General features: G+C 49.4%; 2 protein-coding genes across 3 annotated transcripts in view; both read right to left on the bottom strand.

The window, feature by feature from the left end:
- Positions 1-646: 646 nt before the first annotated feature.
- On the bottom strand, positions 647-6,939 carry C1QBP (complement C1q binding protein). Its single transcript, XM_053274966.1, has 6 exons — positions 6,631-6,939; positions 5,223-5,373; positions 4,319-4,403; positions 3,021-3,116; positions 2,205-2,327; positions 647-1,134 (listed from the first exon to the last, which is right to left on the bottom strand). Exons 1-6 carry the CDS (start codon positions 6,884-6,886, stop codon positions 985-987), a joined length of 861 nt encoding a protein of 286 aa, XP_053130941.1. The 5' UTR covers positions 6,887-6,939; the 3' UTR covers positions 647-984.
- Positions 6,940-9,074: 2,135 nt separating this feature from the next.
- The window catches only part of DHX33 (DEAH-box helicase 33), a 15,977-nt gene continuing 2,869 nt past the window's right edge, over positions 9,075-22,182 (bottom strand). For both annotated transcript variants that reach the window (XM_053274590.1, XM_053274591.1), the window contains exons 3-12: positions 21,683-21,910; positions 20,583-20,753; positions 18,567-18,752; positions 17,009-17,120; positions 15,480-15,639; positions 13,858-13,946; positions 11,891-12,018; positions 11,506-11,709; positions 10,341-10,427; positions 9,075-9,763 (exon numbers count right to left, since the gene is read on the bottom strand). In XM_053274590.1, coding sequence (XP_053130565.1) covers positions 9,455-9,763; positions 10,341-10,427; positions 11,506-11,709; positions 11,891-12,018; positions 13,858-13,946; positions 15,480-15,639; positions 17,009-17,120; positions 18,567-18,752; positions 20,583-20,753; positions 21,683-21,910 — 1,674 coding nt within the window. In that variant the 3' untranslated portion in view covers positions 9,075-9,454. The remainder of the gene's footprint in view (positions 9,764-10,340; positions 10,428-11,505; positions 11,710-11,890; positions 12,019-13,857; positions 13,947-15,479; positions 15,640-17,008; positions 17,121-18,566; positions 18,753-20,582; positions 20,754-21,682; positions 21,911-22,182) is intronic.

Below are 22,182 nucleotides of genomic sequence, written 5' to 3'. Positions count from 1 at the left end.
TGCAATTAAGCCACTCTCTGATCCATCATGAGCTTTAGAGCTCATCCTGGCTTTGCATGACAAAGGCCCTAGATCTGCTCTCTAGCAGGACAGTGAAAGACTCCACTTCTGAAACCCGGGAGAGCTGCTGCCAGTCAGTGACAATTATGAGCAAGATGGACCAAGGGTCTGACTCAGCAGAAGGCAGCTTTCTACATTCCTCAGGAGCATCCACAGTGCAGTGGTAGAGATCTGCTTTGCGTGCAGAAGGCTCCCAGTTCAATCCCTGGCAACTCCAAAGCAGGAAATACCCCACGCAGGCCCCGAGAATTGCTGCCAATCAGGGTAGACAATACTGAGCTACAGGTCTTATGTTCATTTCGGTTATGGAACCAATGGTGTGTGACAAATAGAGCCACTTGCCCCTTAAACAGCACAATATTTAAGCCACTTACCATAACAGAACATCCTCCATTCCAATACATAGGAAGCTGCCATATACTGAGTCAGACCCTTGGTCCATCTAGTTCAGTACTGCCTACACAGACTGGCAGCAGCTTCTCCAAGGTTGCAGGCAGGAAATACTCTCAGCCTGATCTTGGGAGATGCTGCCAGGGAGAGAACGTGGAAAAGGAGGTAAAAATAAGTAAATGAAAAGCAGCACACCTTTCGTTCCACACAGAAAAGTCTTCAACTGGTTTTATTTTCACATTTTAACCTTACTTCTCAAAATGTAGCAAAACCCCTGGTGGCCACTGAACGCTAAACCTAAGAGTTGGACTGCACAGTGCAGTGCCAGAGATGCAGCTTTGGCTTGGTTTGGTTCTCCTCCCATGATGGTTGCTCAACCCTCACTTTAAAGCTTTAACTCTAAATTGTTCCCCCGGGTTTTCCAATTCTTTAAAAAGAAAAAACAGAAGAGACAAGAGTCCAGCCTTTGAAGGCAGAAGAACGGCAAAGAGAGGCCGAGGCGGTGGTGGTGGGATCCCGTATCGCTCTTTTAATCTACTGACATTTGACAAAGCGTTTCAGGTCTTCCAGGAAGCGGATATATTCCTGGTGCTCCAGCGCCGTGCTGAGGTCAACCAGCTCGTCTGCGAATGTGTTGTCTACCCCCCGGTCGGCCAAGAAATCCATCAGGTGGTCGTACAGAGCCTGGGAAGGTAATTGACTGTTTTAAAAAGAGCACTCCAAGAATTTCACACACCACGCAGGGCAAACCTCAACGAGCCACCCACTAAAACTCCTGTGCGCATGCACACTGAAGCCCAATTCAGACATCATGCTGTATGTGTGTATAGGTCTCTGTACACTCGTAAAAGTGTGTGCGTATGTGTGAATGACTATACCTGCGTTGATGTTAAAAGTGAACTTGGGTATAGGCATGGTACAGATAGGAAGTATACTGTGGTATCTGTGTTTAGCACAACTTATGAATACCTGTACCTGTGTATAGATCTGTACCTGGGCACATTGTACACTTGTTGTACAAGTGTTGAACATTAACATGTGAATGGGGCTTAAGTGTAGCGGCATCGTTTGGTTTGCAACTGGCAGCCAGGATTTTGCTAGGGACCATATCCCTGGGGGCTCTTTGCATCAGGAATCCTGAAGCACCCACAGGCAGAATACCTGAGCTGGATGAGGACGTTGCTGCCAGAACAACAGCCCAATTAAGTACATGAGCCTAGTGGGGGGACAGATGTTCATGGCAATTTTTGACAAGAGTGCCAGCATAGTGTAGTGGTTAGAGTGTTGGACTAGGACCGGGAAGACCCGAGTTCAAATCCCCATTCAACCATGAAACTCATTGGGTGACTCTGGGCCAGTCATGGATCTCTCAGCCTAACCTAACTTAACCTAAGGTACTTTGACTAAATACTATGAATTTTAAAAAAAAGAAAAGAAACAGCTACCATCTTAGAAGAGGCATCCCTTTTTCTCTCAAACAAGGGTGGGAATGCCTCTTCTAATACGGACCTGCTAAGACTCCCAGAGATGGGATTCACAGATGCATGGATGTCAGATGTACTGGACCCGTCCCCCCCGGTCATTGTGACAAAATAACTTCTCAACCATGACGTCACCCCCAGCAAAGAGAAGTTCTTTGGCATACTTGTATAGAGGCAACATACGATAAAACTAAATGCCTCTAGAGCAGAAGATATGGCTCTGCAAAGATAACGTGCAGGCACATAGGAAACGGCAGCAACGCACACTCTTACCCAGTCAAGAGAATCTGTGTTGAGGGTGTAGCTGTTCTCCCGCCATTCCAAGTCTCCGGAGGGCTGGAAGCTGACCTCCTGGATGGAGAACATGTCACTCTCCTCTTCATCACCGTGACCAACCTGATCAAGTAAACAAGGAAATGGCCAGAATTCAAAACATACACTTACACTTTTGCAGAGAATTGCTGTTATTTACCAAGCACCTGATAATGAGAATAAAAGAAGCTGCCATATAGTGAATCAGACCATTGGTCCGTCTATCTTACTACACTGACTGGCAGCAGCTCTCCAAGGATTCAGGAAGGTGTCCTCCTCAGCCCTACCTGAAAATGCCAGGGATTGACCTGGGACTTTTTGCATGCAAAGCTGATGCTCTCCCACTGAGCTACAGAAGCTGCCGTATTCTATATCAAACCACTGATCCAGCTAGCTTAGCACGATCTCCAGGGGCTCTTCAGGGTCTTTCTGAGCCCCACCTGGCAACATCTCCAGGAATTGAACTCTGAATCTTCTGCATGCAGAGCAAATGCTCTACCCCTCAGCTAAGAAAGCCTCCCTGTGCACTGAACCACTGATCCAGCTAGCTCAGCATTGTCTCTAAGGACTCTTTCTGAGCCTACCTGGACATGCTGCCAGAGATTGAAACTGGGATCTTTGACACTTTCACTGAGCTACAGTCTTTATCAGACCATGATAAAGGTCTATTATTTTTATGGAGGAGTCCCAGGGGAATGTAAGTTCCAGTGGGGTCTGTTTCATTCAGCCCCCAGCAAAAGGACAGTCACAGCCAACATTCAGAATTACAACACCCACCTCCTCCTCAGGGTAGTGGCAATCCAGCACAAGCATTTGCTTGGTGTCATCTTTCGTTACTTCCACAACAAAATTTGGCGTCGACGTGAGCTCTGGCTGTAGAAATTCATTATTATTTTAAAAGATGACAAACTGTGGAAGCTTCAGAACAACACTGAACAAGTAGTGATTTGCTAGCCAAGTTCAGGATGAGACAAAGCCCACCTCAGCATCACTGCTGCAGAAACTAATGGCAACTCAAGCTCTGGGCAAAATGAAGCCAACGTTTAAGCCCTTTTGAGCCCCACATGAGCCAGATGGAGTGGGGGAGTGCTCACTGTGATTTTTGACCCTGGAGACGGAAAAGAGGCATTACTGTGTGGCCAGACTTGCAGCTTTCAGGGTGTTCTTGTGCTTTTATTGTCCTATCGGGCCTGTAGAGGCCGAATTCACAAGGCTGTTTTAAAAGTCAACCGTTTTTGAAGACTGCTATACAATTTTATCAGTGTCAGCAAAACGGAAGTGAAAACTGGCCGGAATGTCCTCCACAAGATTTCTCCAGGGAGAGCGTGCAACCATTTGTTCATTGTTACCCTAAATCTTGACCCTTTCCTCTGTGCAAAAATGACTGCAAATCGACCTGAATCGTTGGGGGCAGGAGACCAAGAAGGAGTGGCAACACAGAGGAAGCGGTATCCATCACTATGCTATCACCTCTTTTCCGTCTCTAGTGGGATGGACGCTGCCAAAAATCACAATGAGGAAAAATGCACAAAAATCACAATTTCATCTTTGAAGAGGGTACCAAGAGCCAAAATGTGTGGGCTTTGTGGACGTATCAAATGAGAAATTGAACATGTGGGTCAGTATTCTCTCTAATTTTCTCATCTGGGTGCAGAATGAGTTTTGTTCTGGGCAGCAGTATCAAGGCAGTGTGTGCGCATGTAAATTCAGAGTAGGGCCTTCCTGATTCAGTCCGAAGAGGGATCTAAAATGAACGGAGCAAGACATCAAAAAACCTGTGAGCATGCACATATGTGCATGCCTCAGAGGGAACACTGTGTGGGATCCTGAAATATTGTGAATACATACAGGCTAGAAACCAGTAAAGCTGTGACCATCCAACAGGGCAGGCTAAAAAATATACACTTTTTAAAAAACCCTGTTAAAAAAAACCCCTAGACTGCCCAATACAGAACCAGGCTTCATGGCGCAAGTGTGCCAATTGAGCCCAACTTCTTCAGAAGAAAAGTTGGGCTTATTCAAACGTTGCCGAGGTCTGTATCAGGCTTACAAGCCGGGGTCCTCCAGCCACTTACCTCTTGCTCGCCAGACTTCTCTCCCTCCTGGGGCTCATCAAAACTTGGCGGGATGCTGTTGTTGATGTTGAAGGAAATGGTAATGCTGCGGAACCACCAAGAGTATCATTTAGCATGTGCATAGCGCTTCTCCGAGCACACAGTTGTCACTCTGCCATCATTATGCTAATGAGCAAACTACAGACACTTCTGATGGACAAATGAAGTTGCTGCCTACAGAGTTAGATTTTTGGTCCAATAGCACCTACTCTGACTGGCAGCAGCTCTCCAGAGGGACAGGGGTCTTCCACAGCCCTTCATATGAAGCCGCCTTCTACAGAATTGGAGCCTTGGTCCCTCCAGCTAAGGATTGCCCAACACTGACTGGCAGCGGCTCTCCACGGTTTCGGACAAGTGTCTTGCCCAGCTCCACCCAGAAACGCCAGCAATTAACATGGGAACTTCTGCGTGCAAAGCAGGTGATCTGCCACAGAGCTATAATGACTGTCATATATTAAGTCAGACCACTGGCTTGCACAGCACTGACTGGCAGCAATTCTACAGAGTTCTGGACAGGGGTCTGCCCAAGCCCTATCCGCAGATGCTGCCAGGGACTAAATCTGGGGCCTTCTGCATACAGGAGCTGCTGCTCTACAACTGAGCTGTTCCTGATGCACACAGAAGCTGCTTCCTATGAGTCATGGTCCATCTAGCTCAGCACCGTCTACACTGACTGGCAGCATCTCCTTAGGGTTCTAGACAGGGTATTTTCCAGTCCTACCTGCAGATGCTGGGAACGGAGCTTGGGACCTTCTGCATGCAAACAAAACAGGGAGCCAAAAATTCCCAATTAGGCTGCCAATTAGGACGAGCCTAAACCGTTCCCAGTTTCCGGATTCTTTAATCTGGTCTCTGGCAGACTTACGTCTCCCCGGCTACTTTCCGCAGCAGTTTGGCTTCCGTGCCCTGGATGTCCAACTCCCAGCCTCCAGACATCTTGGGCAAGGCTGTGTGCTTCTGGATCTTCTTCTCCTCTTTGATTTCATCGTTCAGAAACTCTGCAAAAGCCTTGTCACCTGCGGGTTAGAGGGGAAAGCACCCATTTTAGGCAGCTACAGAGTCACGCCACTGGGTTTGGAACACGTGTGACATGGAACTCGATTTGGAACGCTTTGCAAATTTATTTCCACAGTAGCAACTTTTCCACCCGATGCCCAGTGTGGTTTCATCCCGGGGCGCTGCATTATAAACACAAACCATAACACAGGCCTGCTTAACTGTGGCCCCCCAGCTGTTTCTGGACTACAACTCCCATAATCCCCAGCCACAGAGGCCAATAGCAAGGGGTTATGGGAGTTGTAGGCCAACATTTGCAGGAGGGCCAAAGTTGAGCAGCCTTGCCATAACACAACACATGGATAATATATCCGGTTCAACACACAGTTTTAAATCTGCTGTTCTCTCTGTTCAGGGGGCTATCCTGAGGGTTGGGTAGGCGCCAATTCCGACCATTCCCAGAGAATGCCGATCTGCGCACTGGTTATATATCCAGTGCCCTTGGCAATGTAAAGAGGAATCAAGGAAGAAGAAAGAGCTCTCTGCCCCAAAGAGCTTGCAATCTAAATTTCAGCAGAGGCAGAAAGGAGCAGAGAATAGATGTATGGAAGAAACAAATGCACAGAACTTAAACGTTGTTAAGGCCTAGGAAATTACAAAGGTGAAGCCAAATGGTCGGGGTTCTCAAACTTCAGTCTCACAACCAGATGTCGATGGAGTGCCACTCCCATCACCTCCAGCCACAGTGGCTAAAGGCGGCTGGGGATGATGGAAGTGGTAGTCCCACACTATCTGAGGACAGAAGGCCAAGACGAGGACTGCACAGTTGCGGTGGCTGCTGACTATCATGCCTATTAGCCATTGCAGCTGCAGGTGATGGGAGTTGTAGTCCCACATCATCTGCAGCCAAAAGGCTGAGGGCAGGCCTGCATAGCTCTAGCCCTGTACCGTCTGATTCCTACGTCTATCATAATAATAGTATTAAACAGTAATAGAATTAAATAATTTTAATACTGGGTTTTTAATTTTAAAAAAATATTTTAAATGTTTTTAATCGTTCATTGATTTAATGTTTTAAATTGTTTTAATTGTAAACCACCCAGAGACGCACAACTTGGGCGTTTATATATATATATATATAATAGATCTCTGAGATAGATAGATAGATAGATAGAGAAGGGCGCTCGCGCCCAGGTCGGCGAGCCGAGGAGCGCAGCCTTTCCCTCCCGCGCGCAAGGACGGCGCCAAGGGTGCACTCGCTACCCGGCCGCGCTCACCTTCCGTGTGGAGTCCGCCGCAGGCGCAGGTGGTCGCCGGCGAGCTGCCGCGCAGGAGGCCGCCGGGGCCGCCCTTGCTGCCCTGCCCGCACAGCGCCCACAGCGAGCGGGTGAAGGGCCGGGCGGCCGCCGCTGCAGCAGCCACCCCCGCCGGGCTGGGCAGGAAGGGCGCGCAGAGCGATCGCGGCAGCAGCGGCGGCGCTTGGAGAGGGCTCAGCGCGAAGGCGGCGCGGCGGAGAGCCCGGGCCAGCAGCATCTTGGTGAGCGCAACGCGCAGATGGAGGCACGTGGGGCGGAGAAGGAAGGGGAGGAGCGACGGCAACTCCTCCTGCGCAGCTTGGCCCGGAAGGGAAGGCGAAAGAAAGACGCCGGGGTGCGCTGCCCTCTGTGCTGTGCCCGCCTTTTAAAGGCGTCGCCTGAGGGGACGCGCGTGGCGTCAATGGGGACGTGTGCATCTCTAGTCTGGGTTCGTTTTGTGCGCGGACGGTGGGCGTGGGGAGGTTGACTAAGGGAGCAAGCTGGGCTTGTCCCCCTTTGCTGAGCAGGTCCGCCCTGGTTTGCATTTGGATCGGAGCACTGGAAGAGAGCCCCACTTCCACCCCAGGGGATGGGGCCCGCTCTGGGAAGAGCATCTGCATGCAGAAGGCGCCCAGTTCCCTCCCTGGCAGCATCTCCAGATAGGGCTGGGAGAGAAGACTGCTGCCTGCAACCTGGGAGAAGCCGCTGCCAGCCTGGGTAGACAATCCTGAGCTAGCTGGATCAAGGGTCTGACTCGGTATATGGCAGCTTCCTCTGTCCCTCAAACATCTCTGAGTCCTCAACTGTAGTTTGGAAAGGAAGATCATCTCCTCCATTCTTTGCAGGGCGCCTTGTTTTCCTTCCTATTTGCCTGTCCTCCCCCCACCCCGTCTCTGTTCATTCCCATTTCCCCTTCCCTCTGTTATGTTTTCCTTTTTCAGTGAAGAAAAAAGTTTGGGAGGCGCTCACAGATTGGGGATGTGGGCGTCTACACTGCCTTTTTGTGCATTTCCAGTGGGCGGGAGGGGGGAGCATAGACTAAATGCTGGTTTTATGTTGTTACAAAATATAAATACACTGTCTAGAGATTCCTTTATTAAGTGGTATAGAAATCCAATAAATAAATAAATATTTGACCCCAGCTAGTGTGGAATGGAAAATGCCTTTTCAGAAAGCTGCTTTGTAATTGCTTTGTAGAAAGTGTGTTTGCAAGTCAGTGCCTCTGTGGGATGGAAAAGTACAGACCAAACGAAAGTGTTGGGTCAGCTATCTGCCCAGAGCAGAACAAGTGGGGGTTTGCAGCAGCGGGGAGAGATAGGCTCCCCTGAATAGTAACTGCATTGTTCTAGGAATGTGAAGGCTTCTCCTATTAATTAATTATCTCTCTGCTGTGAAATAGAAACTTAGAGCGCAAAGTCCAGCCTCTATGCAAGCATATGTACGAATGTAATGAACTGATTGGTTCTTTGGGGCTGAACGTTGACGCCTAATTGTGTAGTAATGCCAAATTATAAAAACTTGTGACCCAGGCAGCTGGGCACGTCTCTCAGGTTTTACCGTTAGGTACTGGGAGCGTCACCAGCGCTGGTTTTGAATAAACAGTGATTTTGCTTCCTTCAATCATCCTTTGTTTGCCTGGTTTGTGGTTCTGAGGAATTTGTTGGCCCTCAGGTAACACTAAGACCTTTGGAAGAGGTGGCTCTCTTGATATTTATCAGCAGGATAGCAACTGTCCCTCTTCAGCCGAGCAGAGTGTCTCCTTACATAGGAAGCTGCCACATACTGAGTCAGACCCTTGGTCCATCTAGTTCAGTATTGTCTTCACAGGCTGGCAGCGGCTTCTCCAAGGTTGCAGGCAGGAATCTCTCCTCTCCTTGTAGGGGCTGTTGCTGATGTCACTTTGGTGTTACTTTTCAGACGGGGAGCCCCTTGGAGACCCGTCCTCCTGTGACTTCCAATCTGGCCTAGAGCCTAACCCAACTCCAAGGACACACACACACACCACCTCCATAGCTGTCATATACTGAGTCAGAGCCTTGCTCCATGGAGCTCAGTTTTGCCTACTCTGACTGGCAGTGTCTCTCCAAGGTTTCAGGCAGGAGTCTCTCCCAACCCTCCCTGGAGATGCCACCAGGGATTGAACCTGGGACCTTCTGTGTGCAAAGCAGATGCTCTGTCACTGAGCTACAGCCCCATCCCCAGAGGGGAATATCTTACAACAGACAATGCTCGCATATGGTCACCCATCCAAATGCAAACTAAGGTGAACTCTACTTAGCAAAGGGGACAATTCTTGCTCACTCTTGCAAGACCAGCTCTCCACTGCCACCCCTATTATTATGCAAGGCTTTCTCCTGGGGAAGCTAATAAGAGGCAACATGGGCCACTTAACTCCCTCTCCCTCTCAAAAAGGAACACAGCAGAGATTCAGTCATAGCTTTTATTCAGAATATTTATATATCGCTTTTCAACCCCCGCCACCCCAAAAAATCCTTCTAAACCACCTCCAAGGCTTTCCCCAGGATGGCAATAGAGGTTAACTTGCAGATTCATTTTGGGGACACAGGATGCTGGCCTTTTTTATGTCCTCCTATTAGATACTGGCCAAATGCAGCCTGTGGAACTCTCCAACACAAGATGCTTTTTAGAAGAGACAGCTGACAATGGGGAAATGTGCACGTTCCGGTTGCAGGAGATGCCCATCTCCTCTCAGCAGGCATCCAACTGGCTCAGCAGAGTCCCTGTACTTTCTGTCCACTAAAGTTCTCACTACCACTACTTATAGTAGTAAATAGTACACCTCCGGTCAGTTCTTGGCCGCTTGGAGCTTGCAGCGGAAGTACTCGGGCGCCGCGTTGTACAGCCAGTCCGCATCCACTACGCACAGGTCCCTCATGTAGCACTTGTTGGTGTGGAGCAGCTCGTTGTACGTGACACAGGCTGGCTTGCAGTGGAAGAGGACCGAGGAGGGGTGGATCGCCACCGGCTGCTGAGTGTCCGTCGTGGCGTAGGTGCCGTCTGGCTGTAGCTCTGCCATATTCATGAAAAGGCTGTAGGCCAAGCAGCGGCGGATGTTCCCCGTGTCGGATCGGGAGGACTCCAGTGGGATCGAAAGCTGTATCGTGAAGAAAGGGAAAGCGTATCGGAAGCTGTTATCGTTGAGATAGGGAAAGTCGCAGGATGATGGATAACCCACTCCGAATTCGGACCAAACAGCAAGAAAGGAATCGTGCATACCCCTACCCTTTACAGTGGGGGGTATATCATTCTTTTGGAATTGCTTTATATTTAATCATGATGAAGGCTAGGCTACTGAGAAAGATTGCCCTGTAATTACAAAATTTTACAGGCAAACGTTTTTAGACTGCAAACCTATAAAGCACTCTCATTTTAGGGAAGGGCTCCCTGCCACCAGGAGTGGAGATCCTTACATCCATCTCTTTTGCGCCTTCTGCCACCTTCTGACATCCAGCAGCACAAAGGCTTCTTCAGTGAGAGCCTCGTTTGTGGGTTTGCATCCTGGCAGAGCCCTGCTAGATCCCTTCCACTGACCCTTTTAGAAAGGCAGTGCAAGTTGTCTTTTTGGTCAAGGTTTTGAGCTGCCCAATGGCAATACAAGCAGCATGGATATGAACGGGACAGTTCATATGGAGTATATGAACGGGATGGTTCAGACGCCTCTCTGCCATTACCTTGATGCAGATGTCCCGGAGCTGAGCACGGATATCCGAGACCAGCATCAAGTTTCGGCTGTTCACAAGGTTTTCCTTGCACCATTCCTGAAACGAGAAAGCGAGGTGGTGGGAATGACAGGAGAGCTGGTCTGGTGGTGGCAAGCATTACTTGTCTCTGTTGCTAAGCAGGGTCTACCCTGATTTGCATTTGAATGGGAGACTACATGTGTGAGCACTGGAAGAAATTCCCCTCAGGATGGGCTGCTCTGGGAAGAGCACCTGCCTGCTTACATACAGAAGGGCAATGTCTCTAACAGGGATTCCCAGATGTTGTGGGCGAAATGTAAAGTGTGCCATCGAGTCAATGCCAACTCCTGGCGACCACAAAGCCCTGTAGCTTTTCTTTGGTAGACTACAGGAGGGGTTTACCATTGCCATCTCCCGCACAGTATGAGATGATGCTTTTCAGCATCTTCCTATATTGCTGCAATCCAATATAGGTGTTTCCCATAGCCTGGGAACCATACCATATAGGAGCCAGCATGGTGTGGTGGTTAGAGTGCTGGACTAGGACCGGGGAGACCCGAGTTCAAATCCCCATTCAGCCATAAGACTTGCTGGGTGACTCGGGGCCAGTCACTTTTCTCTCAGGCTAACCTACTCCATAGGGTTGTTGTGAGGAGAAACTTAAGTATATAGTACACCGCTCTGTACACCCTAACCCTAACCGCTCTGAGCTCCTTGGAGGAAGAGCGGGATATAAATGCTAATAATAATAATACCAGTGGGGATTCAAACCTGCAGCCTCTGGCTTGCTAGTCAGGTCATAATGCCAAAGGCCACTGCAGCTGGGGATTCTGGGAGTTGTAGTCGACAACATCTGGGAATCCCTGTTAGAGGGAACACTGGTCAGTGTAGACTATTACTGAGCTGCAAGGGTCTGACTCAGTAGACAGCAGCTTCCTGTGACATTAGCATTTGGGGGGGATGGCGCCAGAGCTCAATAGTAGAGCATCTGCTTTGCATACAGAAGGTCCCCTGTTCACTCCCTGGCATCATCTCCAGGTAAGGCTGGGAGAAACTCCTGCCTGAAAGTTTGCAGAGCTGCTGCCGGTCAGTGCAGACAATCCTGAGCTCGATGGTCTGCATAAGGCAGCTTCCTGTGACTCTATGTCCCACCTACCCGGTTGCCACTGATGTTTTTGAATGCACGGCAGATGTTGAGCAACGTGACGTGATCCCCTTCGCTGGAGATGAATTTCTTCCGGATGGCCTGCACTTCATCCCGCCGGGAGGGGGGTTTGTAAAGGACGCTGTCCACGGAGAGGAGGGAAACGATGGTCAGGATTTCCTCCGTGCAGTGGAACTTGGGGGCCATCAGGATGGTCTGTAGAAAACACACAATGGGGGGGGTGGAAGAGGGGGGGCTTTCACAAGAGCCAGGACTTCTTAGGCGGAGTTTGCATGTCGAGAAGGGCTGGAGACCAGTTCAGACCGTGGTGTGCTTGAACAGTAAGGCGCTCAGATGAGACAGGCTTCCAAACTGAGTGGAGAATTTGGAGAACTACCTTGGAGAATTTGGGCTCCAGGGGAAACGCTGCCATTTTCCTTCCCAGCGCGGTGAGGATGAGCTGGTCGTCTTTCCTTTCCACCGCGCCCAGGAGGGCCAGTTGCTCAATAGCCGCTTGAAGGGCCTCTGTCAAGAGAGAAGGGAAAAAAAGATGTCGCAGAAAAGGCTCAGATGGAGAAGAGCTGGTCTTGTGGCAGCAAGCCTGACTTTTGTTTCCTTTGCTAAGCAGGGTCTGCCTTGGTTTGCATTTGGATGGGTGTCTACAGGAGAGCGCTGCCTGAGATTCCCCTTAGGGGATGGGGCCATAAGGCCGAGCATCAGTTTTGCGTGCAGAAGGTCCCAGGTTCAATCCCTGGCAGCATCTCCAGGTAGGGCTGGGCAAGAGTCCTGCCTGGAACCTTGGAGAAGCTGCTGCCAGTCAGTGTAGGCAATCCTGAGCTAGGTGGACCAAGGGTCTGACTCAGTATATGGCAGCTTCCTGTGTTCCTATGCCCAAACAGACAAATGGCAGGTTTTCAATTCGCATAGCCAGCGAGGAGGGCTGTGCGACTGTCAACTGATACTGTCAGTTATGGCCACGCTATACCCCGAGAACTGGAAAAGAGGTGATCGCATTGCAAGACTTTCAGCTTCCAGGGCCTTATCATGATTTTCTTGTCCTGAAGCGGCCACATTTTCAATGGTGATTTAAAACCCCTGCTAACTGAGCAAAGAGACACCTTTTAGAAGTGATTATATTTAGCAGGGGGAGAGCATCTGGCCCTATCCAGCCCCAGCACAACATCCTTCCAGTGGCTGTTGCAGGTATCTGTCTTACGTTTCTTTTTAGATTGCGAGCCCTTTGGAGACGGGGTCATTTTGTTCATGTATCATTTATTTGTCTATGGAAACCACTTTGCGAACTTGGATTGAAGAGTGGTATAGAAATATTCATAGCAGTTGTAGCTTTTAAAAAGCTTAAAAAACCAAGCATGACTCTAAATGGATGGCCGTCTGAGGAATGGAACTGAAAATTGGCAAAAATGTCCTCCAAATGTGACTCCCTGGAGAGAGGATGACTATTTGATCATTGTTACCCCAACCCTTTGGCATTCGTGCAAAAATGACTGCAATTTTACCCTCCTCGTCTGGAGTTGGGAACAAAGAAGAGGTGATCATGTGCAAAATGTTGTAAGTGCAGCAACGCCATAACCCATTTTCCAGTTCTAGTGGAGCGGGTGTTGCAAAAAATCATGATGGGCATTCGTCCCATGAGATGGTACAGTAAAAGGTAAAGTGTGCCATCAAGTCGATTTCGACTCCTGGCGCCCGCAGAGCCCTGTGGTTTTCTTTTGCTAGAATACAGGAGGGGTTTGCCATTGCCTCCTCCAGCGCAGTCTGAGATGATGCCTTTCAGCATCTTCCGATATCGCTGCTGCCTGATATAGGGGTTTCCCATAGTCTGGGAAACATCCCAGCGGGGATTTGAACCGGTAACCTTCTGCTTGTTGGTCAAGCATTTCCCCGCTGCGCCATTAGGTGGCTATCCTGGGATGGTACCTATGGCCAGAATCTGTGGTCCCAGCCCATGGACTCTTACTACTACTACTACTACTACTACTACTACTACTACTACTACTACTATTACTACTATGAATATTTATATACCGCTCTTCCAACAAAATTCTCAAAGCGGTTTGCATAGAAAAATAAATAATACATCAAGAAGATGGTCCCCTGCCCCCATGGGGCTCACAGTCTGAAAAGGGGACATAGGGCAACACCAGCAACAGCCACTGGAGGGATGCTGTGCTGGGGGTGGAGAGGGCCAGTTGCTCTCCCCCTGCTAAACAGAACAGAATCTCCACTTTTAAAAGATGCCTCTCTGCTCAGTTAGCAGGGGTTGGCTTTGCAAACAGATATCACAGGCGCTCTCTCTTCTGATTGGAGACAGAAGCTTTTAAACAAATCCTCCCGCTGGCTTACCTGGCGACGGTTTGGACATGAAGTCAAAGGCGAGAACGTTGGGGATTCTCAGAGCCAAGAGGTGCAGCATCACGCTGGCCAAGTTGCACCTTGAGCAGGAGAGAAATCAAGACAGTGGATCATGAGGCCCTTGCTTTTTAAAAAGCAGCCCACATGAGGATGAGGTTAGTCCACTCCTGTTCTCCAAGGCCCAAGTCCAGCAGATCAGTTAGTACCTCTTTTACTATTCTTCCTGCCTTTCCAAGATGATGATGATGATGATGATGATGATGATGAATTGAACAGGCCTATCGGAAGGCCTCTCAGACTGGGAGGGAAAACCAGGGGCCTGAGGCTATTGCTCAGTGGTAGAGCATCTGCTCTGAATGCCACGACAACCACAAATATTTATATACCGCTTTTCAGCAAAAGTTTCCAAAGCGGTTTACATGCGTAAATAATCAATCAGTCAATCAGATGGTCCCAAGTTCAATCCCTGGCAGCATCTCCAGGCAGGGCTGGGAAAGGCCCTTGCCTGAAACCGCTGGGAGCTGCTGCCAGTCAGAGTCGACAATGCTGAGCTAGAGGGACCCAAGGGTTTGAGACTCAGTAAGTGGCCGCTTTCTATGGAACCGCTAGGGAAGGACTGTAACTCAGGGGAAGAGCATCGGCTCTGGCTGGGAAAGGTCCCACGTTCGACCCCTGGCAGCACCTCTGAGTAGGGCTGGGAAATATTTGTCTGAAACCCTGGAGAGCTGGTGCCGGTCAGTGTGGACAATCCTGAGCTAGATGGATCAAGGGTCTGCTTTGGTATAAGGCAGTAGGGATGTACGAACTGGTTCGGGGGTTTGGTTTGGGGTTTCGATGGTTCTAGGTCAAACTGAAACCCTCCCCCCCGGGGTCTGTCTGGACCGGGCCTCGCAGAGGCAGGATATAAATGTAATAATAATAATAATTAATTAATAGCACATGCGTGGCAGCTTCCAAAATGGCCACTGTACAAATATATGGAGGCCCCAAAACTGGCCCAAATGGGCTGGAGGGAGGCATTTTGAAGGCCGGTGGGGGGAGACAAGACCTTGGCAGACACACATACCCCCGCCACCCCAATGAACTCGCCCAGAGAGGAGAAAAGGTAAATATAAATATAAATATTTATTTTAAAAATTCAAGGAAACACCCCCCCCCTGAACCAAACCAGACTGGTGCGGGGGTTCAAGGGGGTGCAAAACCAAACTGGGCCAATCTGGTTCGAGTCCAGTTCAGACTCGAACTGAACCGGGCCTGCCGGTTCCATGCACACCCCTATTAGGCAGCTTCCTATGGAACCTGCTTTCTCTTTAAGCCACAAGCTTTTAGTGAGCCACAGAAGGCCCTCCTTCCTTACGAGGATCTGATTCTTAGCCTGGCCTCTCATCCTCCTTTTTGGATTGATTTTTAAAATCCTCTTTTATTGATTCAATGCTGTGAACGGAGCTGGCGCTTCACAACTTGTGCAGAAAAGGCAGCCCTGCCGCAAGACGCCCCTGCACATGACATCTGACAATGGGGAGGAAATGGGGCCCCGAAACCCTTTACACCCTCCAGGACTACATCTGCAAAGAAGTGCAAGTCTTCTCAAAGGGAACCAGCAGTAGCCTCACCTCTGGATCTCTGGGACAGTCATTTTATCAAACTTCTCAAACTTGTCTTCAGTGTAGAGGCGGTAGCACAGATCGCTATCCTCTCGCCCGGCCCGGCCAGAATGCTGCCACGCCTGGGATTTTGAGACGCGCTGGAGTGCCAGCACTTCCAGGCTGCTTTCTGGGAAGGGCAGAAAACATTCTCAGTTTTGAAAAGGCACAGCTTTGTCGAGCTGAAGGGATGAGGCCTCCGAGAGCAGAGCTGGTCTTGCGGTAGCAAGCATGGATGGTCCCCTTGCTAAGCAGGGTCTGCCCTGGTTTACATTTGGATGGGCGACTACATGTGAGTGCTGTAAGAGATTCCTTTTAGGGAATGGGGCTGCTCTGGGGAGAGCACCTGCATGCAGAAGGTCCCAGATTCACTCCTTGGCATATCTACAGGTAAGGCTGGGTTGGACTCCTACCTGCAACCTTGGAGAGCCCTTGCCAGTCCGTGTAGACAATACTGAGCTAGATGGGCCAAGGGTCAGACTCAGTAAAAGGCAGCCACCTATGTTCCTAAAGAGAGGCAGCTTTTTAAGGGTGGAGAGCTGGTCACATGGTGTTAGTGAGCATGAATGATCCTCTTTGCTAAGCAGGCTTTGCCTTGGTTTGCATTTGGATAGGTGACTCGGTGAGCACTGTCTGCTGTCACATATTCCCCTTAGCGCAGCGGTTCCCAACCAGGGTTCCTCCAGATATGGCTGAACTACAACTCCCAGCATCCTCAGCCACAACAAACTGTAGCTGGGGGTTCTGGGAGTTGTAGTTCAGCAAGATCTGGGGAGCATCTGTTTCCAGGAAGGTCCCAGGTTCAATCCCTGGCTAGGAGAGACTCCTGTCCAAAACCCTGGAGCACTGCTGCCAGTCTGCATAGACAATACAGAGCTGGATGGAGCAAGCGACTGACTCAGTAGGAGGCAGCTTCTTATCCTAACTTTGTGCCTAGTTAGAGGCATTCGGTGTTCCTTCTAACAGGGCTTCCCAGATGTTGTTGACTACAACTCCCATAATCTCCAAGCCAATTGGGGATTCTGGGAGTTGTAATCAACTTCTGGGAATTCCTGTTAGAGGGAACACTGGAGGCATTGCATAGTTCCCTCAACACCTTTATTCTGGTCTTGTGGCAGCAAGCATGACTTGTCCCCTTAGCTAAGCAGGATCTGCCCTGGTTGCATATGAATGGGAGACCACATGTTTGAGCGCTGGAAGATCTTCCCCTTAGGGGATAATGGGGCCGCTCTGGGAAGAGCATCTGAGGTTCCAATTTCCCTCCCTGGCAGCATCTCCAAGAGAGGGCTGAGAGAGACTCCTGCCTGCAACCTTAGAGAAGCTGCTGCCAGTCTGTGCAGACAATACTGAGCTAGATGGACCAAGGGTCTGACTCAGAATATGGCAGCTTCCTATGTTCCTGTGCAGCAGAATTCGATGCCAGAGCAGTGGCAAGGCAGACGGGATTATACCGCTTTGGCCCAGTACAGGATAACCTAGCTTCACACGTTCACACGTACCAGGATTGTACTTCTTCGCCTTGACCATGCCGGTATCGACGACGTATTTTATGCCTGCGATGGTGATAGAAGTCTCGGCAATATTGGTCGACAGAATCACTTTGCGATAGCCCTTGGAGGGAAGAGGAGAACAACGAAACCAGCTTTAGAAGCTCTAGTGAGTAAGTAATTTATTACGGGCAATGGCCTGTCAACACACACACCAGAATATAAATCAGCATAAAACAAAAAAACAGTAGAACTAGAGAACAAAACATCAGGTTATAAAAAAAAATCTCAGTCACAGCTTTAGAAGCTCCGTCGTCGCTTCTAAAAATCTAGAAGAACATAAGAACAGCCCTGCTGGATCAGGCCCAAGGCCCATCTAGTCCAGCATCCTGTTCCCAACAGTGGCCCACCAGATGCCTTGGGAAGCCACACAACCAGGAGATAAACGCAAGCCCTCTCTCTTGCTGTTGCTCACCTGCAACTGGGATTTGGAGGCATCTTGCCTCTGAGGCTGAAGGTGGCATATAGCCACCAGACTAGTAGCCACTAAAAGACCTGTCCTCCATGAATTTCTTCGAGCCCCTTTTAAAGCCATCACCACATCCCATGGCAAAGAATTCCATAGACTGATTAGTTATGTGCTGTGTGAAAAAGTTGTCAGTCCTAAATTTCCCCGGCCTTCAGTTTCATGGGATGACTCCTGGTTCTAGTGTTGTGAGAGAAGGAGAGATTTTTCTTTCTATCCACTCTTTCTATTCCATGCATGATTTCATAGACCTCTATCATGTCTCCCCACAGTCACCTCTTTTCCAAACTAAAGAGCCCCAGATGCTGTAGCAATATATAAGGAATATATATTTTGCCTTGTAATTTTTCAAGCTGTATCTAGGTGGCTTCCAGCAGCTGAAAAGTCTGTTTCGTCTGCACATGATCCTCAGTCAGAGGAGCACCCAGCTGGAGTAGGACAGCCGGGCACGTGCTTATCAGCATTTGTGTGAACTCAAAAAGCGAGGTAGGAGGAAGGGAGAGAAATCATGCGGGAGCTGGGGGCCGAATCGGATGGTTTTTCGTCCTGCCTCGGTAGAATGCCGAGGAGAGAACCTTGGCGGGGCGGGCCATCCAACCTGGCTCCCACCTCCTGCCCTGCTACCTTGCTTTTTGCGTTCACACAACCACGGATCGGGAGCGCTCACGGTTCTCCCACCCTGGCTGGGTTCTCCTCCCGCTCAGATGAGGATCGTGTGAACGAGCCTATAGATAGCGGTGAAGAAATGTTGGCTCAATTTATCAGCCAGACAAAATATTTTACTTTTCAGATGGTTCCTCAAGCTATATTGGTACATTACCCTGCAGGACTTTTTTTCCTAGGCTGAGAGAGACTCCTGCCTGCAACCTTGGAGAAGCTGCTGCCGGTCTGGGTTGACAATACTGAGCTAGATGGACCAAGAGTCTGACTCAGTATGTAGCAGCTTCCTATGTTCCTCTATTTCTAAAGTCCCTAGTGGGCTATAGGAATCACGAGTGCTGTGGTGTCATATCTCCAACAGGAGCCATGCCCGTTCCATCTTACCTTGGGGGCAGCTTGGAAGACCCGGAGTTGCTGGGAATAGGGCAGAGACGCGTACAGGGGCATGGCCACCATCTGCGAGCAACCGTCCGGAAGATGTTTTGCAATGTCACAGCAGGTTTTGGTCATTGCTTCGATCTCTTCCTGGCCCGTCAGGAACACCAGGATGTCCTGGGAAGAAGGCGCTTCCTTTTGAGAAAGGAACAGAGGGAAAGGAAGGTGAGTTCTTGGGGAAACCCATCAGAGAGATTGCTTGTGGCAGTTGATGGAAGAAGTGCTTATCTGAAGAGGGGGGTTCCAAGTTCCAAGTAATTCTAAATGTATGTATGTATTGATCACATTTATATGCCCCCATATAAAATCTCTGGGTGGTTTGCACATTGCAACACAACAACAATAACATCATATAAAACAAACTAAAATAATCACCAATAACACTTTTAAAAACATTATACACTAAAAGCCTGATTAAAAAGGTGCGTTTTCAAGAGTCGCTTAAAAACAGCCAGAACTGCAAAAGACTTCATTTGGGATTATGTTCCAGAGCCCTAGGGCAACCCAAGAGAAGGCCTGGTTTGGGGTCACCACTAAACAAGCCAATGGTAACCACAACCCAACTCCCCAATGATCTTAATAGGCAGAGGGATTCATGGGAGGAGAGCTGGTCTTGCGGTAGCAAGCACAAATTGCCCCCTTTGCTAAGCAGGGTCCACCTTGGTTAACATTCAGATGGGAGACTACATGTAAGTACTGTGAGATATTCCCCTTAGGGCAGGCGTCCCCAAACTGTGGCCCTACAGATGTTGCTGAACTACAACTTCCAGCATACCCAGCCACAAAAAATTGTGTCTAGGGATGCTGGGAGTTGTAGTTCAGCAACATCTGGAGAGCCGCAGTTTGGGGACGCCTGCCTTAGGGGATGGGACCACTCTGGGAAGAGCAGAAGGTTCCAATTTCCCTCCCTGGCAGCATCTCCAGACAGGGTTGAGAGAGACTTCTGCCTGCCACCTTGGAGAAGCCGCTGCCAGTCTGTGTAGACAATCCTGTGCTAGATGGACCAATGGTCTGACTCAGTATACGGCAGCCTCCTATGTTCTTATGATGAAGAAAGCGTCAACTTCAATCCCTTGGGCCCAAGCCAGACAGGGCTTTATTTGTTTCAAAGCCTTGGAACAGTATGCATCGTGACAAATATTTGTGTCGCGAGTGGCAATTGTGTGGCTAGAGTCTGTGTTTGTTTTGTTCTATTGGGTTTTGTTTGGTGCTTGCTTTAAAGAGGAGAGGATTGGACAGAAAATGTATATATATGTACAACATAAAGTGGAGAGAGAGGGGATGCTTTATTCTGCGGAAAGATGAAATTTCATTAATTGCTGGTCTTGTGGTGGCAAGTGTGAATGCTCCCCTTTGCTAAGCATGGCCCACCTTGGTTTGCATTTGGATGGGAGACTGCATGTGTAAGCGCTGTGAGCTATTCCCCTTAGGGGATGGGGCCACAGCTCAATGGAAGAGCACCTGCATGCTCACATGCAGGAGATCCCAGGTTCATTCCCTGACACCTCCAGGTAGGGCTGGGAGAGGAGAGCCGCTGCCAGTCTATGTAGACAATACTGAGCTAGACGGACCAATGATCTGACTTGGTAGAAGGCAGCTTCCGGTGTTCCACACATCTGGGGAACTGCCTTCCCCATATCTGCTCTCTTGCTGCCTGTCCTCTCCCTTCGGGGTTAAATACCAGTCTATATAGCCTGTATTTCACCTCTATATTGGTCATCTGGAATTCTCTTCTCTTGGGGTAAATACAGTGTGTTGATATCCCTGTCAGGAAGTGAGGTTCGTGACCAGTGTTCCCTGTAACAGGGATTCCCAGATGTTGTGGACTACAGCTCCCATCACCCCCAGCTGCAAGGGCCTTGGCTGAGGATGATGGGAGTTGTAGTCCACAACATCTAGTAATCCCTGTTAGAGGGAACACTGCTTGTGGCAGCTGTGGACAGAGAAACAGACAGATTATGATACCTGATGGATCTGGAAGACGGTCACCAGTGCGGCTTGGAGGTAATCGCTCTGAGGCTGTTTGGTGTAGAAGATCTGGATGGGATGTTGCCGGCCTTCTAGGTAAAGCACAGGTGCCCCGTTGAAGTACTGGGAGAACAGGTCGACGTCCATCATAGCTGACATGATGATCACCTACAAAAACCCTGGTTAGTGAGGAGCCTGCTTGAGCAGGACTGCTGCTGCCAGCGGGGACCAGCGTAATGGATGCTCAAGTCATCTGCTAAATAAAGGCAACCAATTTCAGGGGTAGGGAGCTGCCTTCTAACTAGTTGGGCTGTCAGTCCACCTAGCGCAGTATTCCGTGCTCTGACTGGCAGCAGCTCTCCAGGGTTCCAGGCAAGTGTCTTTCCCAGGCCTGTTTGGAAATGCTGCCAGGGACTGAACCTATCACTGAGCCCTACCGGGGACTGAACCTACCACTCCCCAAAAGGACATACAAAGCTGCTTCCTACTGAGTCAGACTCTTGGTCTGTCCAGCTCAGTACTGTCTGCACTGACAAGCAGCATCTCTCCTGGATTAATTATCTCCATTGATTTAATTTGGACAGAATTTAAATTAAAATAATTAAATTTTGAATTAAACAATTTGTTATTATCAAATCAAACCCTTTATTTCGGTCATTGACCAGCATATTTGTTATTGTCAATCATTATTAATTGTCAATCATTTGCTAATTGTCAATTAAACTGTTCATCAATCAAATTTAAATTAAATTAAATTAGACATAATTTTGACATAATTATTCCCATAAATGTAGACATTTCTATTGAGTTCAGACATTGGCCCATCTAGTTCAAGGCTGTCTACACCAGGCCTGCTCAATTTAGGCCCCCACCAGCTGTTTTTGAATTACAACTCCCACAATCCCCAGCTATAGTGGCCAGGGATTATGGGAGTTGTAGCCCAACATCTGCAGGAGGGCCCAAGGCTGAGCAGCACTAACATCTCTGGCAGCATCTCTGCAGGACTGCCGGCACGGGTCTTTCCCAGCCCTGCCTGGAGGCACCGGGGATCGAAGCTGGGACCAGAGCTTCGGAGATCCGGCGTCCCCAGCACTCACTTTCAGCGGCAACTTCCCCAACTCCTTCCGCTTCTTTTGAGCGGCTTTCACCACCCCGAAGAGGACGTCGGTGTGGATGGTCCGTTCATGTGCTTCGTCCAGGATGACGACGCTGTACTTGTGCATGAGCGGGTCCCCGATGGCTTCTCGCAGCAGCATCCCGTTGGTCAGGAACTTGATCTTCGTCTCATCCGAAGTGAGGTCCTCAAAGCGCACCGTGTAGCCGACCTGGAGAGAAGCAGCCGGAACAGAACAATGCAGAGCCTGGTGGGACCGAATAGATCTTCTAAAGCGGCTTGCATGCTTTAAAATGTCAGTACAGTGGAACACAGCAAGCTTCCTTATACCAGTTCAAACCATTGGTCCGTCTGCTTTCCCAGCCCTACCTGAAGATAACAGGGAATCAACCAGGGACCTTCTGCATGCAGTGTGCAATGGCAGCCTTCTCCCCAAGGGAATATCTCACAGCGCTCACACATAGCCACCCATTCAAATGCAAA

The sequence above is a fragment of the Hemicordylus capensis genome, chromosome 12 (genome assembly GCF_027244095.1).
Source record: "Hemicordylus capensis ecotype Gifberg chromosome 12, rHemCap1.1.pri, whole genome shotgun sequence".
NCBI lineage: Eukaryota > Metazoa > Chordata > Lepidosauria > Squamata > Cordylidae > Hemicordylus > Hemicordylus capensis.
This window is presented reverse-complemented; position numbering and strand designations above follow the sequence as displayed.

What these genes read in the sequence shown, in the direction of transcription:
- C1QBP (XM_053274966.1), bottom strand. Translation starts at nt 6,886, where the DNA reads ATGCTGCTGGCCCGGGCTCTCCGCCGCGCCGCCTTCGCGCTGAGCCCT. An exon ending in AGAAGTCTGGCGAGCAAGAG is followed by an intron (nt 3,117 to 4,318) that starts GTAAGTGGCTGG and finishes GAATTTCTACAG; the next exon opens with CCAGAGCTCACGTCGACGCC. An exon ending in ACACAGATTCTCTTGACTGG is followed by an intron (nt 1,135 to 2,204) that starts GTAAGAGTGTGC and finishes TTACCTTCCCAG; the next exon opens with GCTCTGTACGACCACCTGAT.